The sequence below is a fragment of the Loxodonta africana genome, chromosome 14 (assembly GCF_030014295.1).
Source record: "Loxodonta africana isolate mLoxAfr1 chromosome 14, mLoxAfr1.hap2, whole genome shotgun sequence".
Taxonomy (NCBI): Eukaryota; Metazoa; Chordata; class Mammalia; order Proboscidea; family Elephantidae; genus Loxodonta; species Loxodonta africana.
In genome coordinates this window covers 52,320,837-52,338,614 of record NC_087355.1, presented here as the reverse complement: position 1 = coordinate 52,338,614, position 17,778 = coordinate 52,320,837, and the positions used below count along the sequence as shown (strand labels likewise).

The 17,778-nt window shown below is 39.4% G+C and overlaps 1 protein-coding gene across 1 annotated transcript in view; it reads right to left on the bottom strand.

The window, feature by feature from the left end:
• Nucleotides 1-17,778, bottom strand: part of GRHL2 (grainyhead like transcription factor 2) — a 108,834-nt gene that overhangs the window by 26,915 nt on the left and 64,141 nt on the right. Inside the window, exons 9-11 of the mRNA XM_010588434.3 lie at nucleotides 9,279-9,366; nucleotides 8,626-8,765; nucleotides 3,553-3,584 (exon numbers count right to left, since the gene is read on the bottom strand). Coding sequence (XP_010586736.1) covers nucleotides 3,553-3,584; nucleotides 8,626-8,765; nucleotides 9,279-9,366 — 260 coding nt within the window. The remainder of the gene's footprint in view (nucleotides 1-3,552; nucleotides 3,585-8,625; nucleotides 8,766-9,278; nucleotides 9,367-17,778) is intronic.

Genomic DNA, 17,778 nt, shown 5'->3' with positions numbered 1-17,778 from the left:
AGGCGGGATTATTGACAGGACTGTGTAGAGCAACACACATTCAAAGCAGCCCAGTTGGTGGCCATCTATGAGCTGGGCACTGCTGTTTCTGACTCTGCCAGTCAAAGAGATTTGGTTGCTATGCATGCACATGCTGCCCTTGCTTCCTAACAGGGAGATTAAGTTTCTAGCAGGGCTTCAACCATAATTTTTCCAGTTCCACTTATCTTTCTGCTTTACTCACATTTAAAAATTTTGAGTCCATTCAGGTTTCACTTTGTCTGCCGTGAATGAACCGGGCAGAACTGGCTGGAAGCCCTTTTCTGCCTACAACCCTGACTCTGGCATTGGGGAGAAGGGCTCTTGTGTGCCTCAGCCAGGCTGGTTGTTGTATGGTTGATGCTCTAAAGGACTCCATTTAGATTCTTTAATGATAACGTGATTACGCCAGACGGGAAGAACCTAGCCAGAAAGAAGTCCTGATGGAGCTGGTGAAAATGCCAATAACGTTGGCACTCCTTGGGGCTGGACAACAGGTGGACACATACTGTGGCCTCATGTCTGATGCTCTCTGCCAGGTACAGTTACCTGGGCTTGTCATAATCTGGGTCCCACACTCCAAGGGATGAGCCAAGGGTGTGCCTTTGTAAAGGTCAGAAAGTTATCTCAATGAAGACCTGTCTCATGCTTCCTTTACAGTCAAAAGTCAGTAATTCATAGGGTTAGGTGATAGGGCACAGTGGCTAAGAGCAGGTGATAAGGAGTGCAGCTAGACCCAAGTTCAAATCCTGCCTCTATCTCTTACCAGCTGTGTGACTTTGGACAAGTTTCTTAATCTCTTTACACCAAGGTACACTCAAGATTCTCAGACACTTCTCACTCATACTACTAAGCTTTCATACCATAGTAATAGAATGCTAGCATCAAATGGTGTCTTAGAGATCATCCGATGGAAATCTTCATTTTAAAATTGAGGCAACTGAAGCCTAGAAGTCAAGGAGTTTAGCCAGGTCTTCACATTGAGCAACAGCAGCCCAGGAGTAGAACTTGGGCTTCCCGTGCTCAGGGTCAATGTTCTTTCCATGACGCCACACTGTCCCTTGTAAAATATGTGAGTAACAGATTAGAATTGATAACACTAATCATTTCTGTTCGTTCCAGCCACAGGAAATACATTATCTATGTGCCAAGATAAGCGAACAATCTAATTAGATGTTTAGAAAATTTAGAGCTCAAGCAGGTAAAAACTGGAGGTCAGGTAGTAAGACACTGGGCCCTACACAAGGTCTATCCTAATCAGCTGTGGAATCATTTGACTCCTTTGAGATTCTTTTTCCTCTAGGGCAGGAGGATGGCAAACTTTTTCTTTAATGGGTCAGATAGTAAATATATTAGACTTTTCAGGCCATGTGGTCTCCGTTGGAAGTACTCTCCTATTGCAGCATGACAGCAGCCATAGACAATGTGTAAACAGAGAACATAACGGTGATCTAATGTTATTTTATTTATAAGGACACTTGAATTTCGCATAATTTTCACATGTCATGCAATACTGTTCTTTTTTTATTATTTCAACCATTTAAAAACATAAAAACCATTCTTAGTTTGCAGACTGTTCAAAAACAGGTATTGGGTCTGATTAGGCCCTTGGGCTGTAGTTTGCCAACCCCTCTCCAGAAAATGAGTTCAGTGATATCTGCTCCATCTAGTTCAGGTAACATCTGTGAAATATCTTACAAGGAAATATATCAATTACATAAGAATAGGGAGGCCCTGGTTTGACTGCAGTTTGAAAAAAAAAAAAATCTGGAGATTTTCGTTAACTACAAATGTTATTCAAGCCGAGAGTGTAATATAGATGTCAAAACATGAATGTAGCTCTAGATTGCTTTAAGAGGATAACAGCATGCAGATTGTAAAAAGAAGTGATCCTAATATATTGGTTCAGAACACGTTTATTTCTGCAAGCCAATTTTAAGAGGACTATAAACAAACTTGGTGGTATCCCCTGAAAGGGGATTAAGATATTGAGACATATTAAAACTATGTTTTACCAAAAATGGTTGCAAGGAGGAAGGGATTTTGACTGACAGGGGAAAGATGAGACTTATCTAGACAGCAGAACTACAGCTGATGGATATAATTAAAAAAAAAAAAAAAAAAGTTAGACATAAGCTCTGGCAAAATAACTTTTTAAGAGCCAGGTTGTCCAATAGTGTGATGAGCTATCTCACATGCAGTGAGCTCCCCATCACTGGGAATATTCAAGAAAAAGCTGGCTAACCACTTGCCAAGGATATCGTATAGGTGCTACATTATTTAGGAGAGAAGTTCAACTAAATGACCTTGAAGGTCTCTTTTTGTCTCTAAAATTATTTGAGTCTATAAATGAGTTAATGGATAGAAAGCACTTTGAAAATTTGGCTACCCCTGAAAAATTATAGGACCACACTCAGGTGGGTGTGTATCCTACACAAAGATGGAGAATATTTCCCATTGCTGCTATACAGAGACTGGATGTGGAAGACAAAGGGAGTCTTCACTGGCCTCATCTAAACTCTCTCTTATCTGAAATCCTAGAGGACAGTGAAAAGGTCCCCTAACTTTCCCAGCTCCCACTCAAACCAGCCTCATCACTGACCAGCCCCCCCCCACCGCCCCAGCCCACTTCCCAGAGTCAGGGCTTCAAGAGTTTTGTGCATGTGGCCCAGGTGGTAACAAGCATGGGGCAGGTTGTCTCCTTGGTTCTTCCCTCAAGTTCAGCTTGATCTTGTATTGGGGCCAAACAATGGGTGGGTATGGGTTTATCAGGATGATTTCAGTAACTAGATTATTGGTAAAGAGGTGGGATGGAAGAGATGAGTCACCCAGAAAAATAACTAGTTTCTCAGAGCAGAGCTTTGAACTAATTCTGCCCAATTCAGTCACAGCTGACAAGGTGAAACCCAAATGGATACAAATTTTTAAAATGTGGGCAAAGCAGAATGATAGTGAAACAGGAAAAGTATGAGTTGAAGCCCTGCTGGAAATGTAATCTCCCTCTTAGAAAACAAGGGCAGCATGCACGTTACATAGCAACCAAATCTCTTGAGCCGCAGAGTCAGAAACAGTGGCCGACCACACTACTTTGAATGTGTGTTGCTCTCCACAGTCCTGGCAATAATCAGTCTCATGCATCAGGCTCCTGAAATGGTTCACTACGCCTCTTCCAAATCTCCCATTCCAGGGCTACAATTCATAATTTTTCCTGTTCTGCTTATCGTTCCACTTTACCCAAATTTTAAAAATTTGGGTCTGTTCTGATTTCACTTCTTTGGCCATGACAGAACCAGTTCAAAGCCCTGATTGAAAGGCAGTTCATAGGAAGGACAGAGGGGCAAAGAAAGAGATTTGGAGAAGAATGGTATCCTCCAGCCTCCCCCCTAGTCCCCAGAATCAGGCTTTTCTCAGCTCTGAGCCCTGAGTTGAGAGGAAGGTCCCATTCCCTGTCCCAGATAACCTAGTGCTCAAAGAGCCATTTCTACTGGCATGAACTACCTTTAGGTGTTTAAATGAAACAGCTGAGCATCTTACCCTTCTCGTTCATCATCCGTGTTGTAATATACCTGTGGAACAAAACAATAGGCTTACTGTAGTTCAGAGGCAAGACATGGAAATATTTTGCATGATGCATGGACTTGCCTAAGGCATACACTGTGTCTTAAAAAAAAAAAGACAGAAAACTGTTAAATGAAGCTCTGTGTGTGTATTTCTAAAGAAATGTAAATTTAACCTCCACATTCCACTTAAGGTTAATTCCTAGATTTTAATGGAATAGAATTAGAAATCTAATGATTTCTGGCTAAAGGCAGTCTATCAGATAATGCGTGGCCCAAAGCCAAACCTTGCTTTTGACATTTAGAAAATCTTTTGGCAGGATCTAAAAATCATTGTTTCAAAGGTCTCTGGCTTGCAAGGTGGCTTCTCAGAGAGAAGTCTGTGAGTATTTAACCCCGTTTTGTCCCCATGGGGCACTGTAATGTTGGGAAGAGGATGGAGAGCAAGAGGGCCTGGTGGCAGTATGGCAGTAACCCCAGGCTCTTGGTTTATTACCCAAAGGGCCTCAGGTACCTGGCACCCCGCAACCACAGACATTTCGGAGTCAACGCTCTGCAGGCTGGGAAAGGTTATTTGACTCTAGAAGGTGTTCCTGGCCAGAAGGAGGATCTCTAAGGACAGACTTCTTTTCTTTAGGTGGTTAGTGGGGTGGCAGGCAGAATCAATTAAAATCAGACAGGCGATTTTAGAAAAATTCTGAAACATCCTTGATTATGTTTGTCTGTTTTTTTTTCTTTTAAACTGTGATAAATATATATATAATGTAACAAATCATTTGCCATTTCAAACATTCTTCATACGTACAATTCAGTGAAATTAATTATGTTTGTCATGTTGTTCAACCATCACCATTTTCTATTTCCAAATGGTCTCATCACCCTTAGCAGAAACTGTGTCCTCTAAGCAGTGAGCCCTCTTTTTCCCCTCCCTCCCACTTGCCCCTGGTAATCATTAATACTTTGGTCTGCTTTTTATGAAAGTATCTGTGGAAGAACTCAGAAGGTATCTGCTATGTATGTAGGTCCTCCTGACCCAGTGATTTCTAAAAATTAATTGTGGAGCTTTAGTGAGCTTTATCTTGTGTGCTTCCAAACCATTTTCATTTGGGTGCAAAACAATACCAGAGCTGTTTTTGCTTGTTTCTTTAAATATAGCATAAAGCTTCATCTGATGACTTGGCAGTAGGACCGAAAGCTCTCTACAAAATTGTTGGTGACCCAAAGATGGAAGCAGCCTTCTCTGAAGTGGTTTGCTGCCCTCCTGAATGGCCTCCACTTCACTGTCCCTCTCACTGTCCTTGCATTGTCATTCCACCCCCTCTAATGTAATGACCCACTGCTCTCTCCTTGCTGGTGGCCTGGCTCTTCGCACTGATTTAATTTTTAGACAGTGTTTCTCAAACTTTAGAGTGAATAAAAGATATCTGGAGACCTTGCCAGCATGTACTTTCCTAGGCCCCGCTTCAGAGATTTTAATTGGAAAGGCCTGGAATTAAACTCAGGAATCTGAATTCTTATCAAGAACTCTGTGTGATTTTGGGTGAGGATCGCTTACAAATCACGATTTGAGAAAATGCTCTTGAGGCTGTGAGGAAGGCATGGTGCCCTCCTTGGGCTCAGGGGCTGTGAGGATGGCTGATGTGTACAAGGTATACATCATCCAAATTAGGATGCCTCTATATCCCACTGTTCTTCCCAAGCTCCCCTTGCCCCTTGTCTTTTAAAGGCAGCACCCTCATTAAGCAGGGCATTAATGTGAGTGTGAGACTGCAGGTGTCCACAGCGCCTTGCACATTACATTCATTCCCTCACAATAGCCTTTGAAAATTCTCCATAGAATATTCCGATCTGCATGTGAATTAATGAGACAATGGGTGCTGACCAGAAAACACCCACACCCCACCCTGTGTCCTCAGGTGAATTGAGATCACTGTGCCATAGCTGATGTGCCCTCATCACGGCTACGGGGTTCTCACTGACCTTGAGAACTATAGGGCTCCCCGCCTTGCAGCTGTGCAAAGCTGTGATGTGGCAGACTATAGCAAGGCTTAACACCTGCAGTGTTCACTGAGATGCATACTATTGCTTGCCTCCCTTTTTCTTCAGATAAAATCCTGGTGGCATAGTGGTTAAGAGTTCGGCTGCTAACCAAAAGGTCAGTTGTTCAAATCTATCAGGCACTCCTTAGAAACCCTATGGGGCAGTTCTACTCTGTCCTATAGGGTCTCTAGGAGTTGGAATAGACTCAATGGCAATGGATATGACCTGCTACTGCTGGCTCTTGTTGTGTATGTCAAAGTTGGCCAATCCCTGCCCCATCCTCATTTCTATCACAGTGACCACTGCTGTCTTTCCTCCTCTTTTTCAAGCTCTCTTGCCTCTGGACCAATCTCCCAAGCCTCTAAAAAAAGCCAGCCTTTTAGAAGACCTAGCCAGCCCCTCCCTTCCTCTGACCATGCAAGTTGATCAACCACAGAATAGCCACAGGTTGTTCTTGAGCACAGCAGGGTGTGTTCTTTTGTTGCTTGGAGCTCAAGGCAGACTCCCTCACTGGCTTGGCTCCCTTAACTCTGAATCTGAAGCATGGGGTAAGCCTCAGTGTTCTAGAAGGGCAACCTCCAGATAGCTAGGATTTAACTGTAAGAGCAGTGCCTTCACCAACTGCCAACAGGAATGGTGACCGCACTGCTCTGCAGCTGCAGAAACCAGCAAACCATAAAGGCTGCACTCTTCCTTCTGATTAAGCGGCAGGCTCAGAACTCAGGACAAAAAGGGGCAAGTGAGGACACAGGGTTGACAGGCATGAGCAGCTGGGTTGGGTCGCTTTTCTTCTTAAGATTCATTTACAGCTCTTTATATTTCAGAGAAATCTTGCCAAGAAAGGACGTTAGGTTGTCAGCTTTGACTTGGAGCTGAAGCCAGAATCATGGCAGTAAACAATGAGAACAGTTTAACTCAATTATCCCTCTTCTGAAAGGTGTGAAAATTTAGCTCCATAAAATTCCATGGGGCAGAGACTGCAAATACACAAATCAACCACCTCTTTCCTGGAAATTTAAAAAACAAAAATTAGGTGCTGGCACTCATGTCTTGATAAATCATAAAGTCCTTGCTTTCTCCCTTGGGTCCTTGTTCCTATCAAACAAGTAGGATAAGGTGGGAATGCTATATTAGTTTTCAGTGGAAATGTGCTAAGAAAATGATGTGGGTATTTTGTTACCATGTTGTGTCATAAATAGTAAAAAGCTCTCCTTGTACAATGGCTTTGTCCCATACATATAATGAAGCATGACAGTGATCACTGTGGGACAAAAACTTCTCAAGAAAGAGAAAACGAAGCTGATAAATGATTTCTACTCTAATACTCTAATAGACTAAGGTTAATTCCAATGAGTAGCTGGACACTTAGAATGGAAGAAAGACTCGAATATGCCGGTATATCCCTATCTCTCAAAATGGATCTTTCCTCAAAGGAATTTAGGTTTTAAAAAAACTAACCAATTCAAGATTTATTAAAACTCAATTCGTTTGGTGAAAGTAATTATATTTTTCTTGTTCCACACAGAATTTATCACATAAAAGAAACACTACTAAAGACAATACAAAAACGGGGGAAAAAATCATCCATATCTCATAATCCTACTTATAAAGTATTACAATGTTTCTTGTTCTCTTCAAATTCAGGTGTATACATACAAAAATTAAAGAAACAGTTTCAGATACACTAAAACATCTTTAACATAGTAATCCAGTAATAATAATATTTTGATGTATGTCACAAAGTAGCACCCACTTGTTATCACAAACCATTGTATGTACCTCAAATTGTAATGTAATAGGTTTTACAGGGTTGGTTCTTTAAGGTGTTGTACACAAATTGTATGTTTGTAACCTGGGGGGCTGCCTGTATAGACACAAATTGGAATCATAACTAGTTTCCATGTTGCTGCATGGTCTCTATAATTATAACTTTAATGGCTGCACAATATTCCATCAACTCCAACTACCATAATGAGCTAACCATTGGACACTTATGTTATTGTAATATTAACACTTGTAGATACACCAGAAGACAGGAATTATTAAAAGAAGTTTTTCTAGAACCTCATTTTTATTTTGGTGTGAAATTATTTAACTATTCAATAGAAACTGTTGATTTACTAAGGAAAAAAATGTTGATTGAGTCTTATTTAATTACTGTTTTTCCCCTTGTGCAACTCTGTGAAAAGGAACCGTTGTGGTATGGTGGTTAAGTGCTTGGCTTCTAAGTGAAACTCTTTCAAACCCACCAGCCACTTCTCGGGAAAAAGATGTGTCAGCCTGCTTCCGTAAAGATTACAGACTTGGAAACCCTATGGGGCAGTTTGACTCTGTCCTATAGGATCGCTATGAGTCAAAATCAACTTGATGGTAATGGGTTTGGGTTTTTTTTTTTTTTTGGCAACTCTACGAAGCTAAAGGAGCTTTGGTGGCACCATGGTTAAAGCAATTGACTACTAACTGACAGGCTGGTGGTTCAAACCTACCAGCTGCTCTGCAGAAGAAAAATGTGGCAGTAGGCTTCCGTAAAGATTTACAGTCCTAAGACACCCTGTGGGGCAGTTCTACTCTATCCTATAGGGTCTCTGAGTCAGAATCAACTGGAGGGCAGTGAGTTTGGGCTATGAAGCTATAGGCGCACCTCAATTTCCCGCCATTAGGTGGAGCTCTGTTATATCAGGCTAATCCCACATGAAAATGCTAACAAAACACAACAAAATTTCCTTACAGGTGATTAAGCCTTCTTACGTTTTTCCTCTTTCATTGTTTTGTCAACACTTTATGAATATCAGCTCACTCTCTTCTCTTCTTCCCCTTAGTAAGCCAGTCTCTGCTCCTGAGACATGCCTTCTTTAAAAACCCATTTCTGTAGGAAATGACCTTGACTTTCTGTCCAGTGAATGGAACGCCAGTTTTATTTTTAAGGTCAACACGCCTGAAGTGATTCTATCTTAAGGTTCTACCACCCCCTGGGATGGGTGGCAGGTGGATGTTAACAGGTAGGTCATACCTGTCCTGTTCTCTGCAGATTTGCAAAGTGAACATCAGGAATGAAGAGGACCGGCTGCGAGTGCAGATCGGGCATCGTCTTGAAGTAGGTGATATCGCTCTTCTTCTGTAAAGGTATGGCGGCCAACTTCCCATCAGAGGCTGGATACGATCACAAAGCCCGTTCATAAGAGAGTTATGCATGACTAATAAATCTCAACTGCGAGCCCTAGTCTTAGCAAACGTTCACTATTTTCTCCTATGAAACTTTCTAAACACGAAAAGACACACTTTAAAATCCCCATCTCCCACCGCATTAACAGAAAGAGCACCAGATTACAAGTAAGAGGTCACAAGGTGAAGCTCTGGTTCCCTCTTGGCCCCCTGTACCTTTATGCATCTTAGCTTCCTTGTCTGTATAAGGAGGATGTTGGTCTCCATGATATTACAAAGTCCTTCCTAGCTCAAACACTCTGTGATCATGTGATTCTATTTGCTTTTCACAGGGACAATTCGCCCAGTCTCCACTGACCTGGCAACGCAAGCCATCCTATGCATATACACAGTATTACCTGCAACCCACTTCTTTTCACCTGTTCCCCCCCAGTGTACCCAGTCCAGCTGGAGTCCACCACCCCCTTCCCAGAGGAGAAAATCGTTCCCAGGGAAACTCACAGTTGTTGCACTGGGGCTGGGGGGCCTGGCCTTTCCCTTTCTTCCTGTTCTGCTTCCTCTCTTCATCTCGAATTTTTCTTTCTGCTCCCTGACAGTGAAAAACAAATACAATGTCAGCCATGTTATCAGACCACACAAAAACACTGTCAGCACATAAGTCATAGGGACATGAAACAAAACAGAGGGAGGAGGAGACTGGGCAGCTCAGTGCCCACCCCTCCGGGGAGGTCGAGTCTCAGCTCCGAAAGCTTTATGAGAGAGACTGGTGATTAGCCTCTGCTCCATTTCTAACCTCCGAGTGATCCCACATCTCCTAGATTTTCTCCTTTTTTGGTTTCTTGCCTATTTAAAGATCTTGAGTTTTGAATCCATACAGAAAGAGCAGACCCAGTTCCCTACCACAGCAAAGCAAATTAAGAAACTTTGTGATTATAATAAAATGTCATAAGATGAAGCACTGACTCGTTAACATCATTCCTAGGCATGACGTGGCATTAAAGTTGAGTGTGGATTCCCTATAAATTTTTTCCTTCGGTCATTGATCTAGAACTTTTAAAAAATCATGACACTGGTGGAAATGAGGTCAGGCATAAGGAAACTAGACAAGATGTAGGATTCACTTTGTACATCCAAGTATGACTTTTGTTTTTGTTTTAACATTTTCCTATGCTATTAGAGATGGGGAAACCCTGGTGGTGTAGTGGTTAAGAGCTACGGCTGCTAACCAAAAGTTCAGCAGATCGAATCCACCAGGTGCTCCTTAGAAACCCTATAGGGTAGTTCTACTCTGTCCTATATAGTTACTATGAGTCAGAATCCACTCAAAACGGCAACGAGTTTGTTTTTTTTGGTTAGAGATGGTGCTCAATCAACTGGGTAGAAAAAAGTATGGCATATTTGCCTCCTTTTTTGCTTCTTGTTCCTTTTAATCTGAAGTTTTCATCTGCATTTCTTGCAAAATTGCCAACCCCATCTTACTTAACCAATCGACTGTCATCTTTTATTTCTTTCCTTCTTTGAAGATTCCCTGCTTATCTTTCTCTTTGGTAAGTCTTCTATATTAGCTTTGCTATCTTGTTTTCCTTTTCAAAGACAGATGTTCCAACAAGGTTTTCCTTTTCCTTTCTCTCTCTCCATTCTTGCAGCAGGAGAATTCATCTGCTCACATGTTATCACGACTCTGTAGACATGTGATGCCCAGATCTACCTCCCCAGCCTAAACTTCTCCCCAAAGTTTCAGATGCATGTTTACAGTGCCTGGCCTTGGTGGTAGCACAATGAAGGAACAGTGAAACACAAACTGGCCAGCAATCTTCTCACCTTTTACAACTACCCCCACGTGACACACAAAAAGAGACATACTAGACAATATAAAAATGTAATGCATCTGTATGAAAAAAAATCAACAAAATTAAAATGCAAAAGAAAAACTGATGTATTTTCCATAAAATACCACATAGTTAAGTCCTTAATGTATAAATAATGATTCAATTTAAAAATCCACTAACATACTAATAGAAAATTGATAAAGGTTATGAAATAAGCAATTCACAGAAGACAAAAATGGTGAATATTTTTATATGTATATGTGTGTACATATATATGTATATGTATAAATGTACATAGAGACAGAGACATTCTGGGTGGTGCAAATAATTAATGTGCTCATCTGCTAACTGAAAAGTTGGAGGTTCGAGTCCACCAGAGGCATCTTGGAAGTGGTATACACACACACACATACATACATATGTGTGTGTGTATATATATACACACATATATGTAAATATATACACACTCACATACACACACATATAGGTCTTCACTTAAGTTTTGAATACATGCAATACAAATAATATGTGGCCCCAGTGGCACAGTAGTCAAGAACTCAGCTGCTAACCAAAAGGTCAGCAGTTCTAATTCACCAGCTGCACCTTGGAAATCCTATGGGGCAGTTCAACTCTGTCCTATAGGGTCCCTATGAGTCAGAATTGACTCAACAGCAGTGGGTTTTTGGTAATATACAATATAGTATGAGAGAGAGAGGTTCAAATTAAAACAATGTGATACATTTTTTTGCTTAACAAATTAGTAACTTATTTTTAAAGCAGATTCTCAATTCAGGCCCAACATGAGGCAAAACATGACACAATGGGGATTTGTGGTCAAGGAAAACATAAAGGAGATAGATGGCTTTCGAGCCAACCCTTGAAGGATGATGTCTTAGTTATCTAGTGCTGCTGTAACAGAAGTACACAAGCGGATGGCTTTAACAAACAGAAGTTTATTCTCTCACAGTCTAGCGGGCTAGAAGCCCATATTCAGGGCATCAGGTCCAGGCGAAGGCTTTCTCTGCAGGCTCTGGAGAAACGTCCTTCTTGTCAATCTTCCGCTGGGCAAGCAGCTTCTCCGCACAGGAACCCCCGGTCCAAAGGATGCACTCTGCTCCCAGCACTGCTTTCTTGGTGGTATGAAGTTCTCCCCGCTCCAGCAACCCCCACTTCCCTTTCCTTTTATCTCTTGTAAGGTAAAAGGCGGTGCAGGCCACACCCCAAGGAAACTCCCTTGACATTACATCAGGGATATGACCTGAATAAGGGTGTTACATCCCACCCTAATCCTCTTTAACATAATCTAATCTTGCCACATTAACCGCAGGCAGAGACTAGGACTTACAACATATAGGAAAATTACATCATTCACAGGATGGAGGACAACCACACAATACTAGGAATCATGGCCCAGCCAAATTAATACACTTATTTTTGGGGGACACAATTCAATCCATGACAGATGAGTATCAACAACTAATACTTACATGATACTTAATCCATGCCAGGAGAGTTCTAAGAGTTTTACATAGGTAAGATTCGAACATTTAGTATAGTTTTAACCGGATAATTTCAATATGCAATTTATATATCATAAAAGCTTCTTAACTGTCAAAGGGAGTAACTATTTACAGTAATTCGCTTTAGGTTTTGAATTGTCATTGGTACTTGCAGACTACGGAAATTCATAGCAAGGTGCAGATAAAATACAGAAATATTTACTTCGGACGTTTCTTCCAGATAAACTGATTTTTACCAATATAAAAAATACACCAAGGTTTTGTAGAGTTTTTACAAGTACCTAGTTAATAAGCAATATTTTCAGAAGATAAAATGGTAAGTGCACAGACATCACTTTGTTGAAATGAATGTGCAATATAAGCAAAGGCTCTCCAAAATACCAAAGTTTATTAATGGGAACTGTTATTTATTTTTGGTTGGGTCCACATAAGACATTATTCTATGTGCTTAGAGATCTACAGAATAAAGTATTTAATATAAATAGATATGTGGCTCTGTATTCTCTACCTATATAAATTACAACCAATTCAAGACACATTCCAACCTTTGTCAAGCAATTCTATTTCTGAGTTAGTGTTTTATTTGACCTGTTTCTATGAGGAAAGGGTATGGAATTAATCTGTTTCAAGATTTGCATATGTTCAACGTAGATTTTTAGGAAATAAAGTCACCTGCTTATGATCTTACAGTTGTTCTTTCATACGGCAAACCCAAAAGAATAATTGAAAACACAGAGTAAAGCACAGTATAGCTGTGACATATAAGAAACGTCCTGTCATGTCCAGATATTAGCATGGCAAAACAGTTCTAACAATATCTAAAGACTCTCGAGAGAATTACAGTTCTCATTTTTGGATGAAGCTTTTGACTCCACCATGACCCAGGAGAGCTTTTATGTGTTCAATTAAAATGTAGAAAACTCCCCTTGAACATGACCTTCTAAAGAATTCCTTTCCCTCCAATGATTATTTGTGACCTGAAGCTTCTAGAAAATATTTTTTCAACTCTTATTAAAGTGCCGAAAAAGTATAGTTCCTCCAAAAGAATGTAATTTGCTATAAGCACCAAATTTATCATTTGAAAATAATTCCCCTCCTTTTTGATCTAAATGTTCACTGTGAAATGTTAAATTTGAAAAATTTATCTAAAGATACCCTGATTATATTGTGATCATTTTGCCACAAGAGATGATGGCTATCTTGGTTTCTATTAGATGCTTGTATTGTTTTAGTTTATTTTAAGAATATGGCTTTATTTCTCAGTTTTTGTATAATATATAGTTACATTTTACAGTAATATAACTCTTGAACTTTATTGAAGACTAAGGAAACAATTAAATATAGATACAGGTATTTATAGATAGATAGAGATATATACTGGCACAGGACTAGGCAGCATTTTGTTCTGGTACACATGGGGTCGCTATGAGTCAGATCTGACTCGATTGTACCCCACAACAGCAACTATAGATAGATTAGATATAGATACATAGGTATATATATAGATATACAGATATAGATACACACATACATATGCATATATATATATTCTAAATTTTCTTTGTTTTAAAAATGCATAAACATATGCCTTTGAAGAGGTATAACAACAAAAAAAATTAGAGAAGGCCTTTCTTTCAGCTGCAATTTCACATGTGTACTAACTAGAAATCAAAGTGGGGAACTATAATAGTGCAGAATTCCATCTCTTTAAGACTCTGGGCTGTGATTGGGAAACTTTAAGTTTCGGAATGTGTCTTAGTTATCTAGCACTGCTATAGCAGAAATACCACAAGTGGATGGCTTTAACAAATAGAAATTTATTCCCTCACAGTTTAGGAGGCTAGAAGTCTGAATTTAGGGCACCAACTCTAGGAGAAGTCCTTCTCTTTCTGTTGGCTGTGGGGGAAGGTCTTTGTCTCCTTTCAATATCTCTGCACTGAGTGTCCCTTGGAGATTTCCACGTGTCTTAGCATCAGTCTTCCCCTGGGTCTAGGAGATTATCAGTGCAGGGCCCCGGATCCAAAGGATGTGCTCCATTCCCAGCTCTTCTTTCTTGGCAGTACTGAGGTCCCTCTCTGCTTACTTCTTTCTCCTTTTATCTTGTCAGATAAAAAGTGATGCAGGCCACACCCCAGGGAAACACCCCTTATATCATCAGATCAGTGCTGTGACCTGAGTAAGGGTATTGCATCTCACCCTAATCCTGACTCAATAACATAACAAACCTAACCTAATCCTCTTTAACATGATCTAATCCTGCCTTATTAACATAAGGGACAGCTCACTCCCAAATGGCACTGTAACTACAGGCATAGAGCCTAGGATTTACAACACTTCACAAAATGGAGGATAATCTGATGACAAAATGGAGGACAACCACACCATACCTGGAATCATGGTCTAGCCAAGTTGACACATATTTTGGGGGAAGACAATTCAATCCAATACAAAATGGAATAGCTCTTAACTCTTTCACTTTAGTGGATAATTAAAATTAAGCACTTGCATCCCCATTTGAAAAGAGCAAAAATTAAACTTTCATTTCCCTTTTTAATCTCCCAGGAGTGGGCTTTTCCTGGGCTTTGATATTAGAGCTGCAGATGTGATGACAAATTACAGCAAAAGATTTTCTATCTAGCTTATTAGAAAAATTAATAGTAACTAAAGTTAACCCACTCTGTTTGCTCCATGAGATCTCCTCCTTATTAGTTTCCTAACCCCCACCTAACCCTCAACTTCAGGATATGTAAACAACAACCCACTGAAAACTCCTCATCATTAGTTACTTGGAATCGATACCAACTGTTTACCCAGCATTCTCCACAGTTTTTTTTGTTTGTTTCCTTTTCCCTAGTTAGCACTAATTTGATGTTTTGGTGTTTAAAACAGGAGATATTTGAAATTCCATCTGTTTTCTGGTTGGCAAAGTATTTAGCATGATTCTTTTTTTTTTTTATGTCTTATATAACAGGTTGCTTTTCTTTCCTTGACATCCATTACCCTCTTAGCATGACTTAGCAGGAAACTAGTGTTTGGATAAGCCAACATAGTCCTCCTTTTCACCCTTTCCCTTTTAAAGGTAAAATAATTGTAAATGAAAACTTATCATTTTATGTACCCTCCTAACTTCTGAGACTCCCTGTTATTCTAGGGCATAAAGGTGATCAAAAATATAGCACTCTTCATTCATTCCGCGTGTTTTTGTTTTTTTTATTGTCTTTGTTTTTTAGTATTTATTACACTGACATTTTGGAAAAAATAATTATGTAAGTGTTCATTAAGCCCTCTCTTTCCCACATTCAATTCCAACTACCAAATTAGAGGAAAATAAATTGCCCAGCCAGTCTATACCATCCTTCCCTCCCTATTTCCCTCACTCCTGGCTTTACTCTCCATTTCCAAGGAGACTCATGGAGGGGAATTCTATAATTTCCCTTGAAATATCTGGAGTTAAATAAGAGACTTCAAAGACAGGTACTTTGTAATGATCTTAAATGCTCTCCTATTTTTACTTAAAATATTGCATTTTGCATACTATTTGAAAATAATGTTTTCTTAATATTTGATTTGCTGAATTAAAGATATACACTGATTTTTGTTGTGTTTTTAAAGACCACCTTGACTCTTTGTTGAGGTTTTGAATTGTTAGTTGTCATTTTGGTATTACAGTATAAAGTTATTCATCATTTTAAAGACAGGAGTTTTAGAATCAGGCCTGTATCTGGTGCCTCTACTGTTCCACAAGTTCCTTGTGCTCTCTGACCCATTGGTTTTTCATATATACTTTGACTTTTTATATTGGCTTAACTGGCTGCTGTATTATGGAGATTGCCTGACTGTCCCTCAGATGGCTATACTGTTTTGGCAACTGGACAATTTGTGCTAACTGAAATCATTATGACCTGAAAGGCTACTGGGATTTTTGGGATATTTACTGCTAATTGAATGTCCCTAATCCCTGTACCGTTCTAGTTAATGTGCTTTCCTTTCCTTCTCCCCTCTTGTGACCATCTCTGCTTTCTGCTGCCACTGCTCTACTATGTCTATATTTTTACTGTCTCCCCCACCATTTAGAATTAGACCTATAAATAAATATATATTTAATGTTTATCCTCAGTCCTTATGTCAATGTCTCTGCAGTTGTATTTGTTGTCTGAAGTTTATTTTCTAGTAGGTTCCCCAAGGTGTAATATTCCCCGGGTTTTTGCTTGTTTATAACAGTTTGTCTGCAGTCAATTTGGCTGGAAATAAAATCCTCGGTTCACATTTTCTTTACTTGATTATCTTAAATATAATTGTCTTTTGACATAGTGTTGCTGTTGAAAAGTCTGATGATTATCTAGTTTTCTTTTCCTTATAAATGATTATTTATTTTTACTTAGATATTCAAAGGATGTTTCTGTTTTCTTTTTTAAGTCCAGTAGCTTAATTATTTGGTATTAGCTGTCCTGGGTTAATTTTTCCAAGTACATAGTCTGTCCTTCCAAAGTGTATCTTTTCTATTACAAGTTTTCCTAATTTATCACTTTTAACATTTGTTCTGTTCCATTTTGTAGTTTTCATCCTCAAAGATTCCTGTTATATGTATATTGGGTCTCCTTTACCTCTCTTCTATAAACATATTTTCTCTCCCATCTCTATTTCTCCTAATTTTTAGAATTTTACACCTTTCCAATTTGCATTTCTCTGAAGGCATTGTCCATAATTTTTATGTTATGTTGCTCTTATGTTGTTTCTAGTGCAGTCTTCTGAAATATTTGAATACTTTATTTCTAAATTCTTTCTTGAGTCCTATCAACTCACTTTCAAAATCATTCCATTCTCCAAACATCTCACGTCTGAGTTTTTCAAATCCTGTTTTATATTGATCTTCATAACCTCTACTATTTTCTTAATTTCTTTTTCACTTATTTCGAACAACTGGGCTACCATTTTCACCTGTCTTCACATGTGTTTCTGGCACGCACTCATTGTCCACAGAGAAGTCAGTCTGATCTTAATCTCTTTTTTCATGAGACAATGTATGCGATTCAACTATTTTTCTTTTCTGTTGGTAGTTTTTAAAAGAAATGGATGGGCCAGCATAGTTCTTCTAGCTTCGTGGCTCTTATGCTTCCTCTTCTGTTGTGACCCCAAAGTGATTAAAAAAAAAAAAAAAAAAGTGTTGTATTTTCTGAAATCTGCTTCCTCTGTTTCCCTTCTCTTCCTCATTTTTATCTGGACTTTCTCTTTTTTTATCCCTTTATTTTTCCTGTCTTACTCAATTTGGATTCTATTTCCAGGAGTTTTTCTTCAGAGCAGGGTTTTGTCCTAGGGACAAAAGGGACAAGAGTTTGTGACTTTTGAGAGTTCACAGGTCCAAGCCACTTGAATGCTCAGTTCTCTTACATTCAGGAGCAAAATATCCCCCAACACATTTCACATGCTGTTCTCAGATGGCCCACATTCCAATAAACACCTTAGAACAATTTTGTAGGTTTCCTGTTCTTGGTCATCAAGTGGCCCTGTTGCTTTCCTTCTTTCTCCCTCACAGATGCTAATATTACACAGGTCTTGAAATTGTCATTGTTTGGTCCCACTTGTATTTTGGATTTGTGGGGCCATCTTATCACCTAATCATGGAATTTTAAGTTTTGCTATTCTAATTGTGTT